Genomic DNA, 24675 nt, shown 5'->3' on the forward strand with positions numbered 1-24675 from the left:
GCATGAAGAGAGTGGGATGACGGAGCTAAAACGAAGACGAGACGACCACGACGGCATCGCAGCTACGGTAGACGAACGAATGTGCGAAAACAAGCGTTTGACGACGATGGCACGACGACTGCTGTATAACGAAGACTGTATGACGACGGTGGGTGACGACGGCGGCATCAAGAGAGTCACGTGACAAAGCCGGAGTCACGGCGATAGAACGGCCACAACGACATCACGACGACGGTGTGACGAGTGCCTGGCGACTGTATGATCATGGCGTCACGACCATGGAAAGCGAGGGTCGGATGACAAGGCTGGAATGGCGACGACGGCATTACGACCACGAGTACTCAGCTACATAGTGGCACAATTGATTGGACATTTGAGGCCGCTGGTGCTGCGATATGTTTGCGATTCAAGCAATAACTAAATAGTTCACTAATTAAAAGTAATTAATTAGGCAATGCATATTGATGAAAAAAATACTGGCCGTAAGTACATACGACTACGGCTACTATGCAGTCGGTACGATTTCTCTAGAGCCCTTGCTTATCTTGAAAATCTTAGTCCAAGTTAGAAGTTAGCTGGGGCACCATATATATATATATATATATATATATATATATATATATATATATATATATATATATATATATATATATATATATATATATATACTCTTTGTGGTTACCATATTAGGTGGTAGTAGGGACGAGTGAATCGGAGAGGGTTAGTCAAAATTGCTTAGAGGGAGAAGTCTTTTAAGAGCGCACTCTTTAACTAGTTCCACGTAAGTTTCCGCTGTGTAAGCGGACCATATTTACAAAAATGTTTCGCTTATTATGTGTAACCTACGCGGAACAAATGTCCTCGAGCATCTGCTCTTCTTTCGTAGCAGCTTCTTGCTACTGCTCGTAGCATATATATAACCAAACATGTGAATGTCTTCATTCTTTCAGGAATGGTGCTGGAAACTTGTGCATACATTTGTATCTGATGCTATGCGCCTATTTTTGAATCTGAAGGTGCTTCATGTTTATTTTCGTTGGTTCTAGTTTTATGCAAGCTTCACTTAACTAGTTTTCTGCAAAAATTTGTATCAATGGCTTCTGTATAACTCAAGGAATGTTGTAAGGCCCACCTTTTTGCTCTGCCTATACCCTAGAATAAGAGTTGAGGGATTAGAAGTTGAAGCTCGTGAGACCGTTCTTCCGATGTGCCTACTGTGAAAAGACAAGTTCCTATGCATGTGGAGAGGGACTGATCGTGTGGTGAACAGAAAACCTGAACCACTTCTCAGATAGAAAGTCAGTGAATAAACAGTCTTAAAGCATCGTAACATGGTGTCAACCCGTTGAAAACGACACGAAAACGTTGGGAAGTACTTCTGAACACATCTGTCGAACCAAGTACGGATGCACGTCCGGGCCATGGCCAGCATATTTTGTTTACGCTCTAAAGCGAAGAATATCGGCTCTCGCAGGCCACATTTCAGAATCAGTACGAGTGAGAGAACATGCCTTAATGGAGTATACTGACATGGTATTTTCAATTATTTTGTTCCATTAAATGTACTTCTGATACCTAAAAAAATGGTGACAAGAATTACAGCGCCGTAAGTGATTTATTATAGTAAGTTTCTACCCCCTGTTCCGGTTTCTGTATGCGGTAAGATAATTTGTTGTGCCACCCGCCATTGTCGCGTAGTGGCGTCGGCGTTACGCTGCTAAGCCCAAGGGTGAGAAATCGAATTCAGGCCGCGGGGGCCCCATTTTGATGGAGCGAAATGCAAAAAAAAAGAGCGCATAGTCACAACGTGGTTTTTTAGCAAGCCAAAGCCACAAGTCGATTTTTTTAGTGTGTTGTGACGTCATGACACAGTTTGCGGTCACGTGAAAGCAGCAGATTGCGAAGTTTTGACGCTCGCTCCGGCTCACTCAACCACTTCGTGTGCTGCTGTTCGTTGTGAGGCGCCATGCAACACTACTGTGGACGACTGAACGAGCCAGAGCGAGCGTCAAAACTTCGCAATGTCGTGCTTCCACGTGACCACATACTCCGCCATGACATCACGCCACAGTAAAATCTGGGGAAATTAAAGAAAAAATTATCCGACGATTACGATACTCCCTAATGCGAAATTTGAGCGCAGCTCTATACGTGTTTCCATTTCGCGATATTTTGAAGCAAAGAATTTGAGAGAGACATGTAGCAGAGTCGGTAATGGTCGAAAATCTGATCTGCGGATCAAGCGAGCCGGCGTTTATACATGACTCGTCAAAGGTTCCAGTGTGATCGCTGGTGCCGCATGGCTTCCAGAAAGTACTATACAATTCGCATAGCGCATACAATCAGATTAAGAAACAATCTCACACAATAACAACCAAAACAAGCGCGAACGAGACCGACCCAACAGAACCAAACAGGCGCGGGCGAGAGCTGTGGCGCGAGCAGACGATAGGACGAAACGAGCGGATCGGCTGAGACCAGACACGAGTGCGCATCGAGCCGTAAGGAGGGTCCGCATGACACCAGCATCGCGCGCGCACGTCACTGAAGGGGCCGCTCTCATTGGTCTCCGCCATTCGCGGCTCGCGTCCTTCGTCTCCCACTCCAGCGAAGGGGGGCGGAGCTGGTTACGAGGCCGACGACAACGCCGACGCGAAACCCAGGAACGGACGCCAAAGAGCTGCGCTCTAAAAGTGGCCGTACAAGAACATATTCTATTAAATTATTTATGATGCTGTGATGCTTGTCACTGTTTCTTGAAGGGTAGTGGTACCGGACCTTCTTTAAAGCACAGAGTGCTTGAAAAGAGAGTGACCGTACCCCTTTAACGCCACTTTATATTCGCATTAAGTATAAGTGACCGATCAGACCAAGCGCTGGATCCCAATGAATATGGACGTCCTTTAAGTACCTGCAAACCGTGGCTCCTGTGCACGGCCCTATGATTCATGGGAGCCGTGACATGCTCACCATATACTTGCATGTATGGGATAACCGTTCTCATGTATTTAGATACGAACTCCCGAACTAGAGCTTCCTCTTAAAATTAATGGCGGTAGCGATTATATGGATACTCCAGGTGCATTTCGGCCGTCGGCGCCGGCGTCACCATCGCCATGAGGTTCCGCATAAAGTCAAGTGGGCGATAAGATCATCGCCGCGCGCCCTATGCGGTAGGTGCGAGTGATAGCCTACGTGGGTGAGCCGGCGATCGTGCCTTAATTGCGAGGAAAACGGGGAGGAAGCGCGCCGTCTTCCGTCTCGCGCAAGGCTCCCGAGGGAGGATAGGGAGGGAAGGCGCGCGCCCGCCCGGGCCGCTGTATCTTGAAGGCCATCCGCGACGGGGACCGAGTCCGCCGGGCGCTGTTTACGCTGCCTAGTTCGGGGTTGATGGGAAAGGCAGCGCGAAGGTCAATTCGCGTGCTGCTGCTGCCGCGCTTCCGCCCGCCAGCGTTCTGACAGCGAGTTTCCGCGGTTATCGAGTGAGACGCGTTCATGTTTGCTTGTATGGGCGGTACACCATGCTTGCTAATTTAGCTGGTATGCTGTGTTTTATAAGTTTATACGGCCGATAAAATTACTATCCTTACTTCGTATAGCTGTCTGCTAATTTGCTATCGCAATCGATGCTACCCCTTTCGGACGAAATTGTGACTTTTTAAAAATTATGTTTTAATTAGGGTGTCAACACTTAAATATATATGCAATGCGCACTTTCTTTTTATGATCTCGCGCTGCTCAGAAGGGAAGAACGGGTGAGGCAGGACCATCCGGGACTGCGCGCCCCGGTTCGCCTTCGGTTTCGCCCGGGAGAAGTGGAGCTGCGGGTCGGTACAAGGTGAGCGGGCATTCTTCTCAGCTTTGCGAGGCAACGGATTGCTTGTCACACGCGTGGTGGATGTAAGGTACAGCTCGGAAGGAGAATAGCGTAAGCGGATAAAACTGGATGAGCAAATGCTTTTTCCTTTCTACAATTCGACTACGTCAAAATCTGAGGTTTTACGTGTCAAAACCATGATATGAGTATGAGGCACGCCGTAGTGCGGCGCTACGGATGAATTTTGGCCACCTGGGGTTGCTTAAGGCGCATTTATTGCACGGTACAGGGGCGTTTTCTTTTTGTATTTCGCCTCCACTGAAATGCGGCCGTGGTGGCCGGAAATTGAACCCGCGTTCTTGTGCTTAGCAGCGTTACGCGATAGCGCATTCCTACTTGCGAGTACATAACAAAGCACACGCTTGGAAATGCGAAAAAGAGCAAAAACCACGGTGAAAAAAAAGAACTTACGAAGACCATGACAAAACAGATATATTTCGAAGAGTATGTGTGTATGGTGGTAACTCATGAGACGAACAAACTTACCAAACTTTGAGCGTCGTATTCGGCCGTGAAAAAGAGACTTGCTCAAGTATCATGCATGGCTAGGCGTGTAAACGCTGTTTCACATGCTGTGACTGGGATTTCAAACTAAACTTTCCATTTTAATCTAGATTATTCGACTAATATAAGACATTGTAAGGAAAGCCTAAAAGTACAATCTAGTCTAGCATTCGCGAACAGATTGTGTTAGCAAAATGTTATGCCTGCTTCTTGGAGTGCCTGGAGTAAACCAATGCTCAAAACAGTAGGGAGGGGGGGGGGATTGATTCTTATTCTCGTTGTTGAAAAGCTGCTTGAATGTCAATAGCACACTACATATTGTTCTGAGGAAAAGTGCTAAGTATCGACAATATCTCTAAACATTTGTGTGAGCTTTCTTCATGAACGATGAAATAAATCTGTTTACCTTTGCAAGTTTCGAAATACAAAAATTGAGAAAATTTGAGAGACTGCAATTAAAACTTAAGATATAGGCAAATAAAGTATGCCCACCTACAAGCACAGACTGAACACACTCTTCTATAGAGTGGTTGAGCGGCCGGCTGCGGACTGCAACAGCGTCAGTAGCAGCTGCCTCGCGGTAACTGCTAGGTCCCACGTAGGTTTCTCCTATAGTCCTTGGACTCGGGAAGCGACGTGGCTATACGTGGTTTCATTACAGTGTCGGCACGTTCTTTCTCTTTTTTGCTTCTAAACGCAGGCGGCCAACTCGGCCGAAGTGTTATTCCGTCTCTACGTGTATTTAGCATTCGTATAAATTTCATTACGCCCGTGTGCTCGTATCGTTTTCTGGCTGTTGTATTTGCAGTAACGTAGACGATCTTTTCAATACATTGCACTACAGTCATTTATTCAACTTTGTGCTGAAATGATGAAAATGTGGCTGCCCAGTAATGACAAAGATAGCTAGCGGTATCAGCAAAATACATGATTCAGATACAATGCACTGTATTGCATGCGCATCAGTTAAATTTTGTAAGGCTAACTGCAACGCGTAAAATTGTCCTTATTTTCATTCGATGCAACACGGACTCCTATGCAATCTTTGCTTATGCACGGCGCATGTCACACCTGTAATGTCATAAGAAGCCAACAAACACTGGCACCAAGGACAACATAGGGGATATTACATGTGCTTGATAAATGAAATGAAGAAACGATAAATTAATGGAAATCAAAGTGGATGAAAAAACAACTTGCCGCAGGTGGGAACCGAACCCACAACCTTCGCGTTTCGCTTGCGATGCTCTACCAATTGAGCTACCGCGGTGTTTGTTGGCTTCTTGTGACTAACAAAAACGGGCCCCTCGGTCAACCCCCTTTCTTCTCGTTTATTAACTGTAATGTCATGTAATATACGGTATATTGTAACGGTAACGAAGAAAGTCTCAAGTGAAAGAAGAGGAAGAGAAGGGCAAGGGCAGAAGGATAGAGTAGCAGTGGGTCAGGGGAGTAGTTGGCTTTAGGTGAGTCGTCTACCGCTTAGAACCCGTTCAAGGCGCCGGACTCCCGTTACAATATTTACGTCGGTGAACTCTCTCAAGAGTCAGCTCACTAAGATTTGGACCGACACGTGAGGCTGAGTCCATGCGAGCCTGGCTGTGTAGAATTTTGATAAATACGAGCGGGGTCAAACTCGGCTGAGTAGAATTTTTGCGGAGTCGGAGTTCGGAATGAGCAAGGCTGAGTGGAATCTTGGGGTGACGGCACACGCATGCCATTTAATGACACCATGGAACAAATTAGTAAGCAGCTACATTTCTCACTCTAGCCAAACGAAGATTCAAATATACAAATGCTGTCTTTGTATATCTTGCAAGTTACACGATACCTTAATTATAAACGCAGTAGTAACAGGGAATGGTTATATGGGTTTATGCAATAATACATGTAATTGCAAACTCTTGAGAAACCTTGCTTCTCTCTCATTGGGCTTGTTTTATGCCTCATGGTACCTCTGCACACTTGATTAGCTCTGTACCTGCAATCTCCAACTGCACTTGAAAAGCTGCTATCATTCGCAGGAAGGGATCCAACCGGCTGACTTCAGTGCACAGTTTGTTTTGCTTTTGTTTCTTGTGCTGTCTACGCCTTATATATATAAAAAAAACAAGGTGTTTGCCTGCTTTCCATACCGTTGCACGTGTTTCATAGGAGGCAGAGAGAGAGAGACAAAGAGAGAGATAGAGAGGGGGGGGGGGCAAGGAAAGACAGAGATGTTTACGGCGAAGTAGTTTCTTAGAGTGCTCACTGTCATGTTAGTAACAAATTGAAATTCAATGCACTGAAGTAAGTGCAATATTCAATTACCCTTTAAAGTGAGGGTTATTAAAGGTGCATTAAGGACACAAAGTCTGCAATACATTAAAGTTTTTATTGGTTTTCATGCAGTAAGAAAAGGATACATCAGAAAAAAGCAGCTAAAACCGTTTAAATGATTCTCATCGTGCCACTTGGAAAACGAAGTGACGATACTGTTTATTCCTAGTCAAACCGTTGAATATGCTACTGTAGAAAATTCACTGCGATATATAGTTTGCACAATCGCTTAGCGAGCTCGATAAGCAGTCGCGCCTCGGAGCACAAGTAAAAGAACCTTGAATCGAGACGCTTAATTCACAGGGAAAAATACGCGTGAAAGCCGACACGAACAGACTGTAACTACAAGTGGTCGCGCGTGTAGCGCGATGCTGAAACGTCGCATGTCACGCGGTCGCGTCACATCCCATCGACGCAGCATTTGGCCGTAGTTGCGCATTCTTTAAATGGCACCGTCCATGAAAGCATACCGGTCTACAACTCTGGCGTTTTCGTATATCGCGAGTAGCTTGTACGCAAAAAAACCGAAAAAAAAATGGGACGACATCCGAAGGCCATGTTTTCTCGTGAGGGACACCTCGTAGTATTTCTAATAAAAATGGTAACAGCGCAAACGCATGCAACCACAAAGTATCAAAGACGAGACACAAGCACCGACTGTCAACTAAATTTTATTGACGGAAGACGGATACCTTATATAAGGGGAACGGCAGAAGTGAAGGGCTCGTAGTATGTACGACTAGCAGTTCGCAGAACCGAATCTGACCTACGAGCTTTTTTTTACCTGTCGTGCTCGCGTGTCAGTGCTGACGGTAGGGACCGCTTGCACGCAGTTCACGGCTCCACTCAATGAGTCGCATTGTTCAGGGCTTGTTGAGTGAAAGACGCCATTTCCCAAGACAAACTGCGAAATAGCTCTCGCTGCTCTCGGCGCGATCTCGACGAAAAATCGCATCGGTCGGTGCGACGTGCTATCAGTCACAGAAAGGACAGAAAGGGGGGAGGGGAACGGCGCTGGGCGACTACGATTTCCGGTGTTTCGCTGAACGTTTGTTACAAGCGCGTTCGGTCGGCCGTAACTTTTTTCTTTTTATTTCGACTACAGACACCACCCGGGCCTCTCTCACCGGACACCGTGAAGGTATCTGTTCGTGAGGACAAATATGTGAAGAACAAGGAGGTAAGAGTGCACACTCGAAGTGACGTGAAAATTGGTGGGTGCTTACGAATGCAGGCTAAAGGTTGCGATTCGTTTTTCAGAACCTTTGCAAAAATAAAAATTCCAGGCAGAGCGCCCTCCTCTGTTGCCCTCTCTCTTTTGACTAGAAGATCCGTGAGCAGGGCACCAATTTGCGACAGTCAAGTCACACTTACATTAAACAGCAATGTTCGACTGCGGTCGTGACGTTCGCAAAGCGCGCGTTTGTCGTAGTGACCGCACTGAACTTTTAGTTGTGCGAGACTACACGCTGCCGGTCGTTCAAATCACCGATTGCGTACCTTACGTCCGGCTGATCTGAATACAAGGTAACCAATAGACATCTACACAATCGGAGAAGCCACACACATATATACACACGCTACGCATACACGTACAAAGGAATTGGGAAGCACCACCATTATGTGCCAAGTCACTTGTGGCAAAAGCCCACCGACTAGAAAGTCCACCGACTAGAAAAGAGCATTGCTTAGAGCGCATTTGAAAAATGATGCATGCGGTGTTTCAGTCTCACAGCATTACGCAGATCAAAGCATAGGCTTCGCTCACGTAAAGAGGCATGACCTCGGTGGAGCAACTCGCGGGTAAGAGCGACCGAGCCAGTAAAGAGGGAGAGCGGAGTGGTCTGACGTAGGGAGGCACGTGACAGGAGGAGCGCTGGCAGTTGCGCGGATGGTAGGCATGAGCGCTGGATTGCGCAATGCCCTGCACGATACCTCGTTGCAGTGGTTGCGCGTTCACCGCAATTGTGGTGCTGATTTAATGCTAGAGGTCACCAGTAACCGGGTGAACGCGTAGAACGGTGACCGCGTAAAAAGGGAAGTTAAAAAAAATTTAGTTTCCAGAAATGAATCGAGCCCGAGGACATGGCTCGTGTGCGCTGTTATATATAAGAACGATGTAATGGAGGTTGAATAAAGTGTTCGCGTTGTGTTAATGCTCTCGAATAATCGTCGTAGCTGGGGTCTGTCAAACAATTTTATTTTTCACGCGTAGATGCTCATACAGCACCAGTGGGTCATAAAGTCGAGCGAGCAAGAGCTAAGAGAATAAATGCAGGTGCGCACAGGTAAATGTCGAATGAGAGGATTGCAAGTGCTATCGCAATGCAATCGGCCGAGAGAAGCAGGGACGTTTAGATTTTTCATTTTCTCATCCTCATGACATGCATAACTTCGTTTACGTTCACGCTGTTTACCAGAGAGCACGGGCTATAGGGGGCAAATTCAGAGGGTCGCTAACGAACCATAATCGAACATCAGTTGAAATGCCCGGTGAGTGCTGGCAGGGGCATAGTATAGCACGCACGCACGCACGCACGCACGCACGCACGCACGCGCGCCCGCACGTACACACACACACACACACACACACACACACACACACACACACACACACACACACACACACACACACACACACACACACACACACACACACACACACACACACACACACACACACGTGCCTGCGTGCGTGCGTGTTTGTGGAGAACAGGGTTCTGTCGCCTAGTGAATGATTAGCAGGAGGACAGGGAAGGCATAGTTGGCGTGGAGTTCATTGAGAACCAACGAACGTTTTCTTGCTTGAGAGTTTCCGCACTCACTGGAGAGTAAAGACTAATAAAATTCTGCTTCTTTTCTTTTTGCATGCCAAAACTACGATCTGGATATGAGGAACGCCGTGGTGACGTACTCCGTATTAATTTTGACCACCCGGGTTTTTTTAACGTTCACCCGATGCACGGTACATGGGTGTTTTCACATACCGTCACATTTCACATTTCGGGCTTAACAGCGCAACGCCCTAGCCACTGGGCTACCACGGCGGATTCTCTGAGAAAAGTTGGCGACAACGCGGTTAAATATCGACAAGCTATCATCGGGTTGCCAGCACTCGATACATTTACGCTGCATGAGAATAACCGTATTCCGGTCCACGGCTTTGTAAACTTTATACCGTCTGGCATCGCTGTTTCAATTTTAATTTAATCCTTTTCATTGGGCGCTGACGAACGCTATCGGTTTTTCAGTCGGTCTCGTCTTTTGTACCGCCGAGTTACAGCACCTGGAACGCCACTGGCGGCACTCTTAATCGCGCATGACGCCTGGTCCTGGTGGCTTCCACGGCGCTGTTTCTACGGCACAGCTGTAGGTGCGCCCTGCGTCTGGCCAAGACGTCGCCTCCCGCGCGTACCGTTTTAACACCGTTCGAGGAACCGCAGCGCAGAGCTACCTCGCTGTTACTTTCGCCGCTTGGCGGTTCCGGCCACACGGCCAATCTCGAAAATACCCTCGCAGTTGGGGGCGATGCGACAGAAGATGAAGTCACCCAAGCGGTTCGACCAAGAAGGCCTGCAAGACCTGCTGAACAGCCTGCCGACGATGGCCAGCAGCTCGTCCACGATCTGGCACTCGTTCCCGCCGTCGCCGAAGGAGAAGCCAACGGCACCGGGCGGTCGACTGCAGACGGCGCTAGTGTTGGGCGTCTTTTGCCTACTGGCCGTCGCCGTCGGCGTCTTCCTCTTCTACGGCGTCACCCCGACAGAGCCCGTTTGTCGGTCGGACGTCTGCCTCGCCTACTCCAAGGTGTGTAAGCAGAAAAAAAGCGGAGCTCATTGTCCTGTCATGTGCTTTCTGTGTCCTCGTCTTAAAAAGTTGCGCTGGATTACTTTCGTAACAAGGAATAATGGAGATGTAAGTATAATAGAGCTATCCGTCCGTCCATCCGTCCGTTAGTCCGTCCGTCGGTCGGTCGGTCAGTCGGTCGCTATAGGTCGGTCTTTAGAGGTTTATTACTGAATACATGCAGTCTAGTGCAATAATAATACTAAATAAAGACACACGCACACAGAAACAAAAGAAGACAAACAAACTAATTATATCACATTTCCGTACAGCTTTAGATAAAACGTACACCACAGCAAAAAGCTTTCCAGCGTTTGCAGCCACTTCTTTGATAGTCATTTTAAACAAAAGGAAGGAGAAACGAAGAGAACCAAGGCAAGTTTTCGCGCTCTTTTTCATCGTGGGGCTGTTTCTTGCAGGCTCTGCTGCCAATATGGTTGCTTTAGTAGGCGTGTAAACGAAGTGAACTGCTACGGAATTTGAGAACACCGGAGTGAAATTTGGGTCTAGCGTCTATGCGCATGCCGCCAGTGGGAATGGGAACTTGAAGCTAGCATGACCATGATGACATTTGCCTAAGCTTCGACCTTTGATTTCGAACTGGCTTGTGAATTGCTGTATAAACGTTTAATAACTTCATTTCTTGCGGAAAGTTTGTTGTGTGGAAACACTTCATTATACATGTTTCAATTTTTTTACAGTTAGATGGTCTTCAAAGCGCTAAAAGCAAAACTGCTAAGAATGTTAAAAATAACAAGCCATAGTGAGTGCTATCAGGGGGTGAAAGCTCATCAAGATTTCATCTCGCGTGAGCCGAATGTGTCGAAATCAATGTGTTTGGTGGCAATGAGCCATGGCGTGAATTAGTTGTGAGCGGAAAGCACTACTCTGTTTAAAGAATAACTGTTTTGAGTTTAGGAAGCATCATACTTGAACTACAGAGAAGGATAGAAGGCGTTCCAAATTGTGGAAAAAATCATGTAATACCCTCTAGTCTCGCGCTAGTTGAACGATTGCAGTGCCATGTTTTTGTGGCAGCCGTAAACATTCATGAAACTTTGGGAACTGCCGAAGGGGCTTGGCCAATATTCTGGAAGGATGAATGCTTTCTGAAAGCGAATCCAGACAGACGCCATCTTACAACGGGCACGAATGAACGTTACTATGTAGCGGAGAACAGGCAGGCCTTCCTTCTCACTTCGAGCTTATCTACGTTCGCAAATTCGACAATATGTGGACGGGACATATATTGTCAAGCGCTTCCTGATTAACCTCGAACATTAGGGCAATATTTCCGCGAGGTCACGATGTCAGTGTATGGCGAAACGAAATATTTTAGCCAGGAACAGTAAGCCTTCACTTCTTCGGTTATCCAACGCCTTTACTGAATGGGCAGGGACAAAAATGTTTGTACTGCGCGGGCCTGTTCTATACAGTTGAAGTTGGGGCAAGCACTGGTTTCAGCTCTGCTCGTAGGAACTTGCGAAAAAGTGTTTTTTACTTGCGCTTCACTCCTGCGATCCCCGAAACGTTAGTAAAGACGCTTTTTCGCACGTGTGCTGATTCTTTCCCTCTACTGCATTGAAACAAAATCGACATCAGATTTTCAGGGGTTCTATGCACCGGCTTTCTGTTTTATAGATCTGTTAAAATTAACCGTGATATATATTGCAATTTTTTCACGTCAGGAGAATAAATTGAAGAGGTGAACGCTTTATTTGCCAGATAAAGTGCAGAAATATGTAAGCTAATAAACAACAAATAATTTTTACTAATCATTTTAGAGCATCATATTCCTTACTTACATTTAGCAGATAATCAATTCTATTATACATTAATTATAATTATATTTATAGTTAATGTGCTCTGTAATGTAATCACTTTAGAGCACATGTCCATTTGCGTAATTGAAGCCTAGCAACCATAAATTTATCTCTATATAGCACCAGTTCCGAGAGATGCATTTTCATATCTATGCTCCAGGTTAGACTTAGCAGAACTATGGGACATGTAGGTCTGATAAGTTAACTTTGGGCGCTGGAAAAACGGCGCACTTTCTCCAGCGCTTAAATAACTACGTTCACCGTGCGAACTGATTTACAACGGACTGGTTGATTTAGTCAGACCTCCCAAGAGATTCTGCTTGCAGAATTGTCATAACTCTTCTTTTACTGAAATGTAACATGCACGTTTCGATGTTATGGATGTCTTTTCGACATCCTTCAACATTGTAAAGAAATTATGTGATCCTCTCTGGCCGCCAAAAAAGAAGAAAAAAAAAAACAAAGAAGAAACACATTCCCAGCCGTTAAGAAGTGAACTTCACCGTTTTGATGCAATAGATTGAAAACGCTCAAGCGGCATTACAAACAAGATAATTGCTGCGTCGTAAATTAAAGATAGGGAACCCTCGGTATAAAAATTCCTCTTAGACCCCTATAAGTACTCCGCCTTGGTGGTCTATGCCGACGTAAGGACTACATTGTTTTGCAGCTTCTCCAGCAGATGCTGAACGTTTCGGTGAAACCCTGTGACGACTTCTACAGCTACGTATGCTCCAAATGGGACGCCAGGCATTCCTACTCGTTCAAGGAAAGTGTATATCTGCGGTACGTCAATAAGTAGTCTATAAATGCTCCTTTTACAATGAGAAGCTTTTCACGTCTTGGCACACCCGTTTTCTCTAACTTGGTATTGAACGTGGCTATGCCCGTGATATTGACACAGTACTTGTTTATCTTTATCGAGTGGCCATGTTTCACTGCCTAACAAATGTTATCGCACAGCGCAGGACGTGCCTGCATGTATCAGAAGTTTATCGAATGTTATCGATGGTTCTATCCGCTGTCTATTGTCACCGTACCTTGTGTAATCTGATTTCATGTATGCGAGATGCGAATGGTGTAGAAATTTCTGGAAGACACGCGGGCACCAGCGATTACTCTGGAATCTTCGATGACTGATGCAAAAAAGTCGACGCGCTTGACCTGCTGATCCGATTTCGACGATCGCCGACTGTGTTCGCCGCTATCGTTGTGCTTTAGGTGTAGCCTATTTTTGTGGGCACAGGTTCGCCCAATAAAAGTTTCGTCCTTCACAGTATTGCTACTGTGTTCTTTACAGTCACTACTACGGGACAATATCAGCCGCACGCCGAAAAATATTTCCCCCTTGCCGAGATCTTAGCCTGGGCCGGCCACTTGGTGGACAAGTGCCGGCCCTGCCTTGAAGTTCACTGTATGGCTTGCCCGCGTGACCTCACGGACGCAGCTTTTCACCACGATGGTTCTCCAGTATGGCACCTAGGATGACGTCAGTGTATTATGTTGACTGCCGCGTTCCACCTGCTTCCATGGAGGAAGGAAAGCTCAGGAGAGGCTCCTGCCCAGCTGGTTGTGTTGGATATTTTCACCACGATGGTTCTCCAGTATGGCACCTAGGATGACGTCAGTGTATTATGTTGACTGCCGCGTTCTACCTGCTTCCATGGAGGAAGGAAAGCTCAGGAGAGGCCCCTGCTCAGCTGGTTGTGTTGGATATTTTCACCGCGATGGTTCTCCAGTATGGCACCTAGGATGACGTCAGTGTATTATGTTGACTGCCGCGTTCTACCTGCTTCCATGGAGGAAGGAAAGCTCAGGAGAGGCCCCTGCCCAGGTGGTTGTGTTGGATATTTTCACCACGATGGTTCTCCAGTATGGGATGACGTCAGTGTATTATGTTGACTGCCGCGTTCTACCTGCTTCCATGGAGGAAGGAAAGCTCAGGAGAGGCCCCTGCCCAGGTGGTTGTGTTGGATATTTTCACCACGATGGTTCTCCAGTATGGGATGACGTCAGTGTATTATGTTGACTGCCGCATTCTACCTGCTTCCATAGAGGAAGGAAAGCTCAGGAGAGGCCCCTGCCCAGCTGGTTGTGTTGGATATTTTCACCGCGATGGTTCTCCAGTGTGGCACCTAGGATGACGTCAGTGTATTATGTTGACTGCCGCGTTCTACCTGCTTCCATAGAGGAAGGAAAGCTCAGGAGAGGCCCCTGCCCAGGTGGTTGTGTTGGATATTTTCACCACGATGGTTCTCCAGTATGGCACCTAGGATGACGTCAGTGTATTATGTTGACTGCCGCATTCTACCTGCTTCCATAGAGGAAGGAAAGCTCAGGAGAGGCCCCTGCCCAGCTGGTTGTGTTGGATATTTTCACCGCGATGGTTCTCCAGTGTGGCACCTAGAATGACGTCAGTGTATTATGTTGACTGCCGCGTTCTACCTGCTTCCATGGAGGAAGGAAAGCTCAGGAGAGGCCCCTGCCCAGCTGGTTGTGTTGGATATTTTCACCGCGATGGTTCTCCAGTGTGGCACCTAGAATGACGTCAGTGTATTATGTTGACTGCCGCGTTCTACCTGCTTCCATGGAGGAAGGAAAGCTCAGGAGAGCCCCCTGCCCAACTGGTTGTGTTGGATAGGGCTGGAGCCGTGCAAGACGCCAACGGACGCAGCTGCTCACCGTGCTGGTTTGCAAACATGGCGTCTACGATGTCGTCAGTGCAAGCCATCTATATCAAGACTGCAAACGGAAAGTGACAAACATGCGTTGTACAGAGCGAATCTGTTTGTCTATTTCTGTTTGCTGCACTGATACAATGACATTTCAGTACCAACTTCCGCAAAACTGCCATCTCGCTGAAACTCGCCCTACCAAGCGCAAAACTTCGCACGTACTGGTACTGTGTCTAAATCTCCGTTCTGGTGCATTGCTTCATACCGGAGATGTAGGAAGCCTAGGCTTGTTCGACAGCACTTCTGTCACCCTCCCTATATTCCGGCTGCTTATAAATACTTGTTGTACGGCGAAGCCGATAGGAGCAGAATCAGTAGATTTACTTCGCCTCCGTAAATTTAGTGAGATCGTTTAAAAATTACACCAACACTAATGAGAAACACTGAATAAGTTTAGACTGATAAAGTATTCTTGAAGAACTCTAGTTGAGTTGGTTTCAAGATTGATTATTAGCAGAGAAAATGACGGTCAAAATTTCCTTGTCAATTTCGCGTCGAAACTCCAGAGTCAGTGTGATGTCACAGATGACTAAGTATTTTTTGGGACTTCGGCCGTCGTGGCTCAATAAAAGTTCTAGAAACTTCCCTACTATAGGCTTTGGCTTGTTTTTTTTTTTTGGAATACAATGTAGCTCATTTTTACAGATAGAAAGTTTATAGGGAGCGCATCAAAATCCACGACTTCAGGATAGTTGCTACGGAAATTTCAAGGCGGTGGCGCCACCCGTATTTCGTTCTCGTGTCATTTCCGGTTTGTTTCGTGAATTTCTGGTGACTGCGCAAGCGCTCCGCCACGTGGCCTTTTTCATATTTCGCGGGCTTTCTTTGCAACCCGGAAAAAAAAAGGACTGCGTGAGACGTATCGCAAAGGAAACAGCTTGATCGGTGGTTTCTGAAGGTGCTCTACAAATCTGCTTATCATACTTGGCATCCTCAGCCAATAATTAAAGAAGTTGGATAATTAAACTTAATTAATTAGTGAGGTATGAGGAAAACAAAAAAGAGAACATTGTCTGAGGTACTATAGGCTATTGCAAATAGTATGCGTTCGGTTTAATTCACTTCCGACGCGCCTTTCATTTTAAATTCTTGGCTCAAGTTATGTGAGACATCCTGTATAAACCAATTCACGGTAGGAATGCTGTCCTGCGCATGAGCTAGCCTGCAAAACAGTAGGATCAGCCACAGTCAATAAACTCTGGGAGGGTTCGCGAAAAAGGTTCGCTTAAAGCTGCGTTTTTAATATGGCACGTTGTCTCGGCAGGCGGTATAAGAAAAGCAACGGTTTAATTTTGTTTCCCCAATTTTACTTCCATTTCTCAGGGCAAATTTCACCCGAACATTTTCGCCTGTAGATGGCCCGATAACATTTAAATTCTTGGTGATATGAAAGCTGACATGAAAAGTAGCTCAACAGCTGCATTTACTACAGAATTCGTTTCTCAACTAAAGTCCATGCAGCTTGTCTCACGCGATACGCCAATTGTCGCATCCTTGAAACGGGGGCATTGGTATTAGGATAGAATGGGAAACAATGCGCGCAGAATTTCTTCAACGAACTTATAGAAATTTCACAGGTGAAGGAAGTCGCACGATACACGATTGAGCAAATTACCATTCATGTCTACGTGCAACTGCAATTTTGCGTGTTCATGCAAAATGTCCTTTACCTGTTGGGGAATTTCAGACGAGTTGTTTTTCATTCGCATTGACTGCAAAATTCTCCAAACCCGCACAGAAAAAAAGCGTTCGGTCATACTGAGTTCTGCGCCTTCAGAGGACGAACAGCTGCGCACTTGTTAAAAGTTATGCCGCTATTTCCGTTTGGAACGCCGATATCTGCCAGCTATTGGCCGCGAGATCGACCTATAGGTGGCAGCACCGTCGCCCCGTTAGTGTGGATGCGTCGCCCGTGCGGTGTGTGGAAGTGTAGGGAGCTACTGTTTTCATTTCGCGATTATGTGCTCCGTGCCCGCAGAAAACGCTTCATTTACCATCGTGAGATTTTGTTCGGCTCCGCAATGCAGCACATATTGCACAGAGCCAGGGATAAGCTTTCACTACTATCCCGTTGACGCGGCACGTCGCCGAGAATGGCTCGTCAGGCTTCGGAACGGCAAGGCGCCTTCCAAGTGTGCGTTGGTGTGCAGTAAACACTTCGACGATGGTGCGTTCACGCGTTCGCTGACGAAAAAGGATGGCGAGTAGTCCAATATGATATCACGTTTGGGAATCCTAATCGGCAACCTGGGCATTAATGTTTGCTGCATGCGCAGTTGCTGTGTGGTTGCTGTTCGTGTGAAGATCGTTGCAGTCCGCGAAAGTTCGTGTCGGCGTGGCCTGGGATGCCAGTAATGAGTCGCCTGTGCTTTTATATACTTCCGCAACTAAATTAACCATGTGTCCACACATGCAATTTATTTTATAAACTTCATGCGCCGCCTGCGCAGTGAATTCAAGGCTCGCGCTCAGCTGCGAGTCCGTTTAAACGACCGTCACCGAGCGTGACTAGTTGTCACGTTTTCCGTTGTCTTTCCTCAGCCATGGGAATTGTTCTCTGTGTTCGGAAGTGTAAATACGAGCACCGAAACACGGCAAGTGTGTACGCATGATCTCGTACAGATTAAACAGTGTCGTTTCGCGAGCCAACAGCGGATGGTCCATTAAGCGATGAACGAACATGCGCGAGCGAATTTGTTGCTACTGCTCATATTGATATATTTTTTTCGCTCTTCTATAGGGGGGCGGAAAAAATTGAAGCCCGATGCACTGCATTCAAGCACCACTGCAAATTCAAGCGCCTGCATGCGAAAGTAATTAAAGGGATCTAATGATTATGATACAACATAAATTATACGTTGCATGCTTTATCTGAGCTTCGTGTAACGGTTGCAACTGGTTATAAAGCGACTCGAAAACATTTTACAATGGTAGTAACACTCTGAAAACTAACTCGCGATTTCGTAGGTCTGGCTAAAAACAAAAATTGATAAAGCGACATAAGATCTCTAAATTTATCGCATAACGTAAACACATCGCAAATCAGCGAGTCAGCTTAGTGTGATGTAATGTAAACAAATCGCGATACGCGCCGCGACCAACTACATCCGAACAACTTGAGGCCATACTTTACCCTGCAGGGCATGTGCAGTTCAATTCTGCTATTTTTGTCTCGTCGGTCAAATTCAGGTCGACTCGGTGTGGGTCTTTACTAAGCGCGGACGACTGCAGCACGAATGCGATAACGTGCACAGGACCGTCAGAGCAGCAGGTGGAAGCGATGGCACTACACTCAATGATGTGGCCCGCCGCAACGACTTGGTCGCCTTCGACGAGACACCTGACACCATCCCTAACATGGTTGAGAATTGTGCTTAGAGGCAAGGGTGCTGTAAAACGGGGAAAAAAAACGCATGTTAACCTCACAACATGTTGAAAGGAGACGAGCGCACATGGTGTGGTCGCGTTGAGCAAATGCTTTTCGCATCAGTACACTAAAAACGTACAGCGATTTACTTTACGAATTTCCGTTGCAAAAATGAAAGAATAACAGGTTGAGAGGTTACTAACCATCGAACAAACCGTCCTCGTCAACATCCATCGTGATTTCGCGAACTACGATCGCTACACACTGCGGCTGGAGCGGCGACGGGCCACCGGCATCCACACTTGGGAGCTTCGTCACCTCGCCGCCAGGAGCCGACTCTGTTCGATATCGAGGCCAATATACTCCAAGCTTTATCGACGGCGCAGGTGTGCTGCTCACCTCGCAAGCATGTAGCACCCCCTGTAGGCGACAGCGACAAGGAATATTTCACTGTGATCATAGTGAACTACAATTTCAGGCACTCTTTCTTAATATGAAGATGTGGTTATGGTCGATTTGATCCGGTATACGACTGGCGTACCCAATGAAAAACCACTTTGCATGCACATCGCGCTTCATTATCATTTAAGCACGCCAAAGTCATTAAAGCCTATACTTAAGCCTTCTGTGCTATATGCGTGCTGCAGTCAACACATGCGCAGAGAGAGCGATAACAAAAGCTGCAGTTCCGCGTGCGCGAGCTATAACTCCAGATCGCCACGAACATGCGCGTATAGTTTCCTACTAAAATTACCAGGGGAAACTCTGGCGTTGCGATCGTTCACTTACCACGGAAACGATGGGTACTACATGGATTTGTGTAGCCTTCGTGCTTGTGGTTTTATACAGTCTCGTGACTGCATTTATCGTGCCGTATTTCCGTTTACCGGTCGAGCCAGTGTAAGTTCAAATTCGAGCCAGCGACATTTTTCTAAACGCTCGACGGCATTACGACTCAGCTCGTGCGCATTCGTGGCGAATGGTTATGCTCTTATAGAGCAGTATGTTTTTGAATATGTGCGATTCGCAACGTCACAGGGCCCTCTGAAGCCAGACAGAAGAAGTTTAGGCAAATCCGTGCACTATATCTGCAAAGACTTAACCGCTACGTTTGCAGCTTCCATAAAAGCCAACGGCAGAAATTCCTCTGGTACGTTTTGTCGGAAACTATGCACGCAAGCCTCTTAATCACGTGATCTTCGCTAATGTGGCTTCTTCAAGGTTAGACACTAGGCAACGTTGCATAGAAGTCTCATAATCTTAACTATCTTGAAACGCGGAATAATTGGCTGATTTCTTGACATGATTTCACGTCCATGAGTATATGACGAAGGCTACGAGAAACAGTGTGTACAGGACTCCAGGGTAATTTTGACCACCCGCTGCTCTTTAACGTGCATGCAAAGAGTGGTGCACGAAGGTTTTTTCGCATTTTGCGGAGTGGGGTATGACTGTAAAAATGTTTACGCAGGAAGACAACGGAGCTCTAACAAGACGTACGATGATGACAAAAGACGTAGTTGAAAACTATATCACCATTCTGGCAGCCTTGGGCGCGCATAAGTATCCGACAAAAGAATTTCACAGGGTGAGATATGAAACTCTCCGGTCAGATATTTGTGTGCGCGCAAGGCTTTCACAATGATCAAATAATTTTCGACTACGACTTTTGTCATCGCACGTCTAGTTAGAGCTCCGTTGTCGTCCTGTATAAACTTTTGTAAGGCCCTAACGGTAAGTGGGTTAACAGTGTGTTAGCAAACGCCCTTGAGGGCGTAAACATTTTTTATAGTGTAATTTCAGCCAGTCATCGATTCTCCAATCTCGTGCTCAGCAGCTGCACGAAATTGCTGGTGACTCACCGTGGCACGTGCAGTATACAATAGAATTGATGAAAAAAGGGAAATAGTTCACGATCCGGGCTTTCTTTTTTTCTAAAATTGCAGAAACTAACGTATATAGTCACCATTCACGATACAGTCAACACTTGCAAGCACCTCACAGAAACACAGCAAAGGCGGCAGACCCCAGCTTAGTTATTCAAGACTGGGCTTCGCGTTTCCCCACTCTGTGTTTTCTGTGGTGACATTGGCGACGACAACCTACAAAAAAGTGGTCTCACGCACAGGGCCTTTGAAGACGTTGTTTTCCCCGGATGGCCCGCGGCATTCAGGAAGAGAGCGCAACGACTGCTGATAGCCTTCCTGCGAGACACGGGGCTCACCGACACCTGGTGACACACCCCTGATCTCAACTCGAAGGAGGATCAGGCGGAACAATTGCCGGCTATGTATGCCAGTCCAACCCCGCCTGCTTCAACATCACCACCACCATCACCACCACCAACTGGAAGGATGCCGGTCTTCAATTTTTGAAGCTCTTGAAGTTTTACTAGTTGAAGACGCGTCTTTCTTCCGCGTTCCAATGTGTCTTTTATTGTCCTCTAAGGAAGCCAAAATGTCGTTGACGTGTGCGTTACAACTAGCCTAGCTTTGTCAATAAGTGCTGCGATATTCTTTCCATCGAGTTTCCTCTTGCAGGTTCATCCAGCGCGTGTCCGAGAGGAACCGCCGCACTGCCGTTCCAGCGCACGGACAGAGCGCGTCGCAGAAGGCCGCCAAGTTCTACCAGTCGTGCTCGGCCACCTACACGCAGGGCGGTGACAGCGAGCTGGACGCAGTCAAGCAGCTGCTGCTTCGGGTCGGCGTCCTCTGGCCCCGCCTCAGCAATGACTCGAACGTGCTCCGCATCTGCTTCGCCATGTCGGCCACGCTCGACTGGGCACCCGTGATCCTCTTCTCGGTCCATCGCCCCGCGGTGCCGATGACGGTGTCGCCATCGGTGTTCTTTCGCGAAGTCCTGGACAGGCGTCAAGCCATGCTCGGCGGAGGTGGTAGCGACTACAAGACGTACTTCGGGCACATGTTGCGCGTCTTTGACCAACCCGAAGAACCGCGCGGCGACGTACTCACGTACGACGAGCTGATCGCGATGGAGTCCCACCTGGTGCCGGCGCTTGAACGAGCGTACGCCGTGGTCGAGGGCGACTTCTTGGAAAACGCGACCCTCGACGAGGTCATCCAGTTGGCCGGCAACACGATCCCCAAGTGCGTATACGAACGGTCATTGAGTTTTGCGGCAGAGAGCCGGTCGACTGGAGCCTCTGTAAAGAATGGCAGTGCAATCGATGACTATAGTTGTACGAATGGCTCTGTATGCGCCGTGCTAAGCAGGAGAGGAAACGATCTGCACGCGTACCGCTCAGGAAAAGCATGCGCGTTCGGCAGTTGGCGCCTGAAAACGAAGTGTGTGATTCGCCTCAAGAGGGAGCATGTGCAGTGCGCAAGGGTGTAGTGCAATATTTCTTCCGCACCTACAGTCTTTGTGACCCGGTATTTAAGAGAGCAGTTGCAGTGGAAACAATAAACAATTTAAGTGCCCAATGTGTCCCCCGCTAAGTGTTTTGCTATAGCTGATTGAATTGTTGTCGCTCAATCCTTTATTCAGTCACATATATAGCTGAATTGCGCACTCTGTGTTCTAAGACGGAGTGATGATGTGAGGAGGTGTAGCTCTTTCAGGCAGATTAGAGGACGTTGGCAGCCTTGGACGTGTGGGTACGTAGTACATCTCCCTTCCGTCGTTCCGAGCCTTGAGCAGCCCTGTGAACGCGAATAAATAGTCGGTAAACACTTTGTACTCAAGTGGCGTCTTCCGCTTCCCAGGTCTGCATGGGAGGTGCAATTTCGCGAGAACTTCGAAGCGGCCGTGTACAACGGCACCGCGTCACAGAGGGTCACCGTGGACAACGTAGGCTTCTTTACCACCTTCTTCGATCTGTTGCGCTCGCTGGGCGAGTCGCACATGGCCTACTACCTGGGCTGGACCGCCGTCCAGGGGCTGTCGCTGCTGACTAAGCCCGAGGTAATCCGCTACTACTACTCATCGTACGGAGAGGCGGCGCGGGACCACGTGCTCCTCTGCGTGGGACTCACGCATCATTACACGGGGCTCACCTTCTACGCCAGCTACATCCGAGACGAAGTTACGCCCGAGGTGATCGACGACGTCGCTCTCCTTGTGAGGAACGTGCACGCGTCCTTTCGCAAAGGGTACGCGGCATCGCCGGCGTGGAAGGACTTCGTCGACCGTAGCACGCAGCCGCCCGCCGCGAACGCGTCTTCGTCGCCGAGCGGCCCACCGCTGAGTTTCGCTCACGATTCTCGCGAAGACGCCCTGAACGAGCTCTTCGAACACTATCCGGACATGAACTCCACCGTACTCGACAATATCGAGGGCGCCGTGGCCGCGCGGCGCGCGACGACGCGGGACACGCGCACGGCTCGGTTTTTCTGGAACGGCACGGTTCGCTTCCACTATTTTGTGGCCAAGCCGGCGACGGCGGTGTCGCAACGCTTCGAGCTCATGCCCGTCGCGCTGGAGCCGTTGTTCTACAGCCTGGACGCACCGCCGGCCGTGAAGTACGGCGCCCTGGGCGCCGACATCGCCGATGCCATCGCGGGCCTCGTGTTTGACGACCTTCGCGAGGCGGACAACAGCACGCGCACCGCGGTCGAGTCGCAGCCCCTGTGCTTGCTGGACGCGTCGGTGGCCGGCACGAGGAGCGCCGTGCCTCCGCCCGGGTGGCCGCACATGACGAGGCTTCAGCTGGCCGAGAGGGCCATGTCCCTGGACGCGGCTTTCAGGGCCTTTCTCGACGTCACTGACGGGGGCCACCAGACGAGGCTGGACCGCCACCACCCGTTGTCGGGCAAGATGATGCTGTTCGTCTTCTGGTGCATGGTCCAGTGCGGCGCCTCCGACGGGAAGCACAAGTGCAACGATCCGCTCAGGCTCATCCGCTACTTTGGGGAGGCGTTTCAGTGTGACGTGGGAACGGCCATGGCAACTGTGAAAGATTGCGTATGACGGGTGTGCGTTGTGGCGACGACCGCCTAGACTATGGTCGAACGTGTTGCAATCGAAGACAGGATTCAAACGTTGTACATACTACCGGCTTTACCTTGGGCCTGAACTCTTATGATAGTTTCATGGCTATTCGGCTCTCGGTAATTTTCGCATCAACTGACTCGGATCGCCGTGGAAGTTTCCGCTGGTGAAATTAGTCCAGTGTCCCTTGTTGCGGCCGTAAATGGCACATGAAGCTTGAATTTTGTTTTACTTGCGCTGCCGATATTGAAGTCTATTTTCTTTCATATACAGGTGAATTAAGTTTACTTTATTTTGTCCACGAATTAGCTCTACTGGACAGTCACCGTTTTCTTCTGATATACGTGAATTCAAATGAATTATTTTGTTTCAAGTGACTTATTTTGTTCACGAATTACCTCGACTGGAGAGTTACCGAAACCGTTTTCAATATCTTGATCTTTATATTTATTTTTATCTTATAGGGGCAAGTGCGAGCACGTCATCAAAACCTTTATCGAGCGGCAGCGCGGATGTGCAAAGCGCTATGTGTTCCCACTCCGACTCCTCCGAGATAAATCTGATCATCCTTAATTTAATTTTGCGGTATTACATTGGGACCACCTAGCAATCGTGATACCATATTGTAGCGAACAACTAAATTCCTGTCTAAATATCTTCAGTGAGCGCGAATGTGACGAGGCCTATTTATTTTTATTTTCAACTGTTATGCAACGATTTCTGTGTTACCTGAGAGAAAGCATGAAAGAAATTTATTTTTAATCGACCCCGAAGCAAATAACAAATTGGTGACACGAACTATACCCAAGACAGCCTTATATGCATGGATTGAGCATACCAGGCAACTAGAGCTTGCGCACACCCGCATCATCATCATCATCATCATTATCATCATCATCATCATCATCATCATCATAATAAACACCATCATCTTGATTAGCAGCAGCCACCTATTTTGTGTCGCCTGCGGAACGAAGTTCTCTTGCAATGACATCCAATTATACGTGTTTTGCGTCGGCAGATTTCATCCTATGCCTGCTAATTTCCCACTTCAATCACAGCGCATATAGTACTGTGCCGTTCCCTACTGCGCTTTACTACCCCTGATACGGATTGTGTAACTGAAATAGACCACCCGTTGCCTACACTGCGCATTACATGGCCGGCCCAACTGCATTTGTTCCTCTTAATTTCAACTATAATATCGGCCACCCCCATGAACTTTCAAAGAAATTGGAGGACGCTTTAGCTTCG

At 47.7% G+C, this 24675-nt stretch overlaps 1 protein-coding gene across 3 annotated transcripts in view; it reads left to right on the forward strand.

Moving 5' to 3' along the window:
* LOC135921195 (neprilysin-1-like) overlaps nt 1-24318 on the forward strand; it is a 44360-nt gene extending 20042 nt beyond the window's left edge. For all 3 annotated transcript variants that reach the window (XM_065455508.1, XM_070538469.1, XM_065455509.1), the window contains 6 exons: nt 3743-3838; nt 7806-7880; nt 10220-10507; nt 13040-13155; nt 21012-21578; nt 22197-24318. In XM_065455508.1, the coding sequence (XP_065311580.1) occupies nt 3743-3838; nt 7806-7880; nt 10220-10507; nt 13040-13155; nt 21012-21578; nt 22197-23400 (2346 nt within the window). In that variant the 3' untranslated portion in view covers nt 23401-24318. The remainder of the gene's footprint in view (nt 1-3742; nt 3839-7805; nt 7881-10219; nt 10508-13039; nt 13156-21011; nt 21579-22196) is intronic.
* Nucleotides 24319-24675: the final 357 nt, after the last annotated feature.

The sequence above is a fragment of the Dermacentor albipictus genome, chromosome 5 (genome assembly GCF_038994185.2).
Source record: "Dermacentor albipictus isolate Rhodes 1998 colony chromosome 5, USDA_Dalb.pri_finalv2, whole genome shotgun sequence".
NCBI lineage: Eukaryota > Metazoa > Arthropoda > Arachnida > Ixodida > Ixodidae > Dermacentor > Dermacentor albipictus.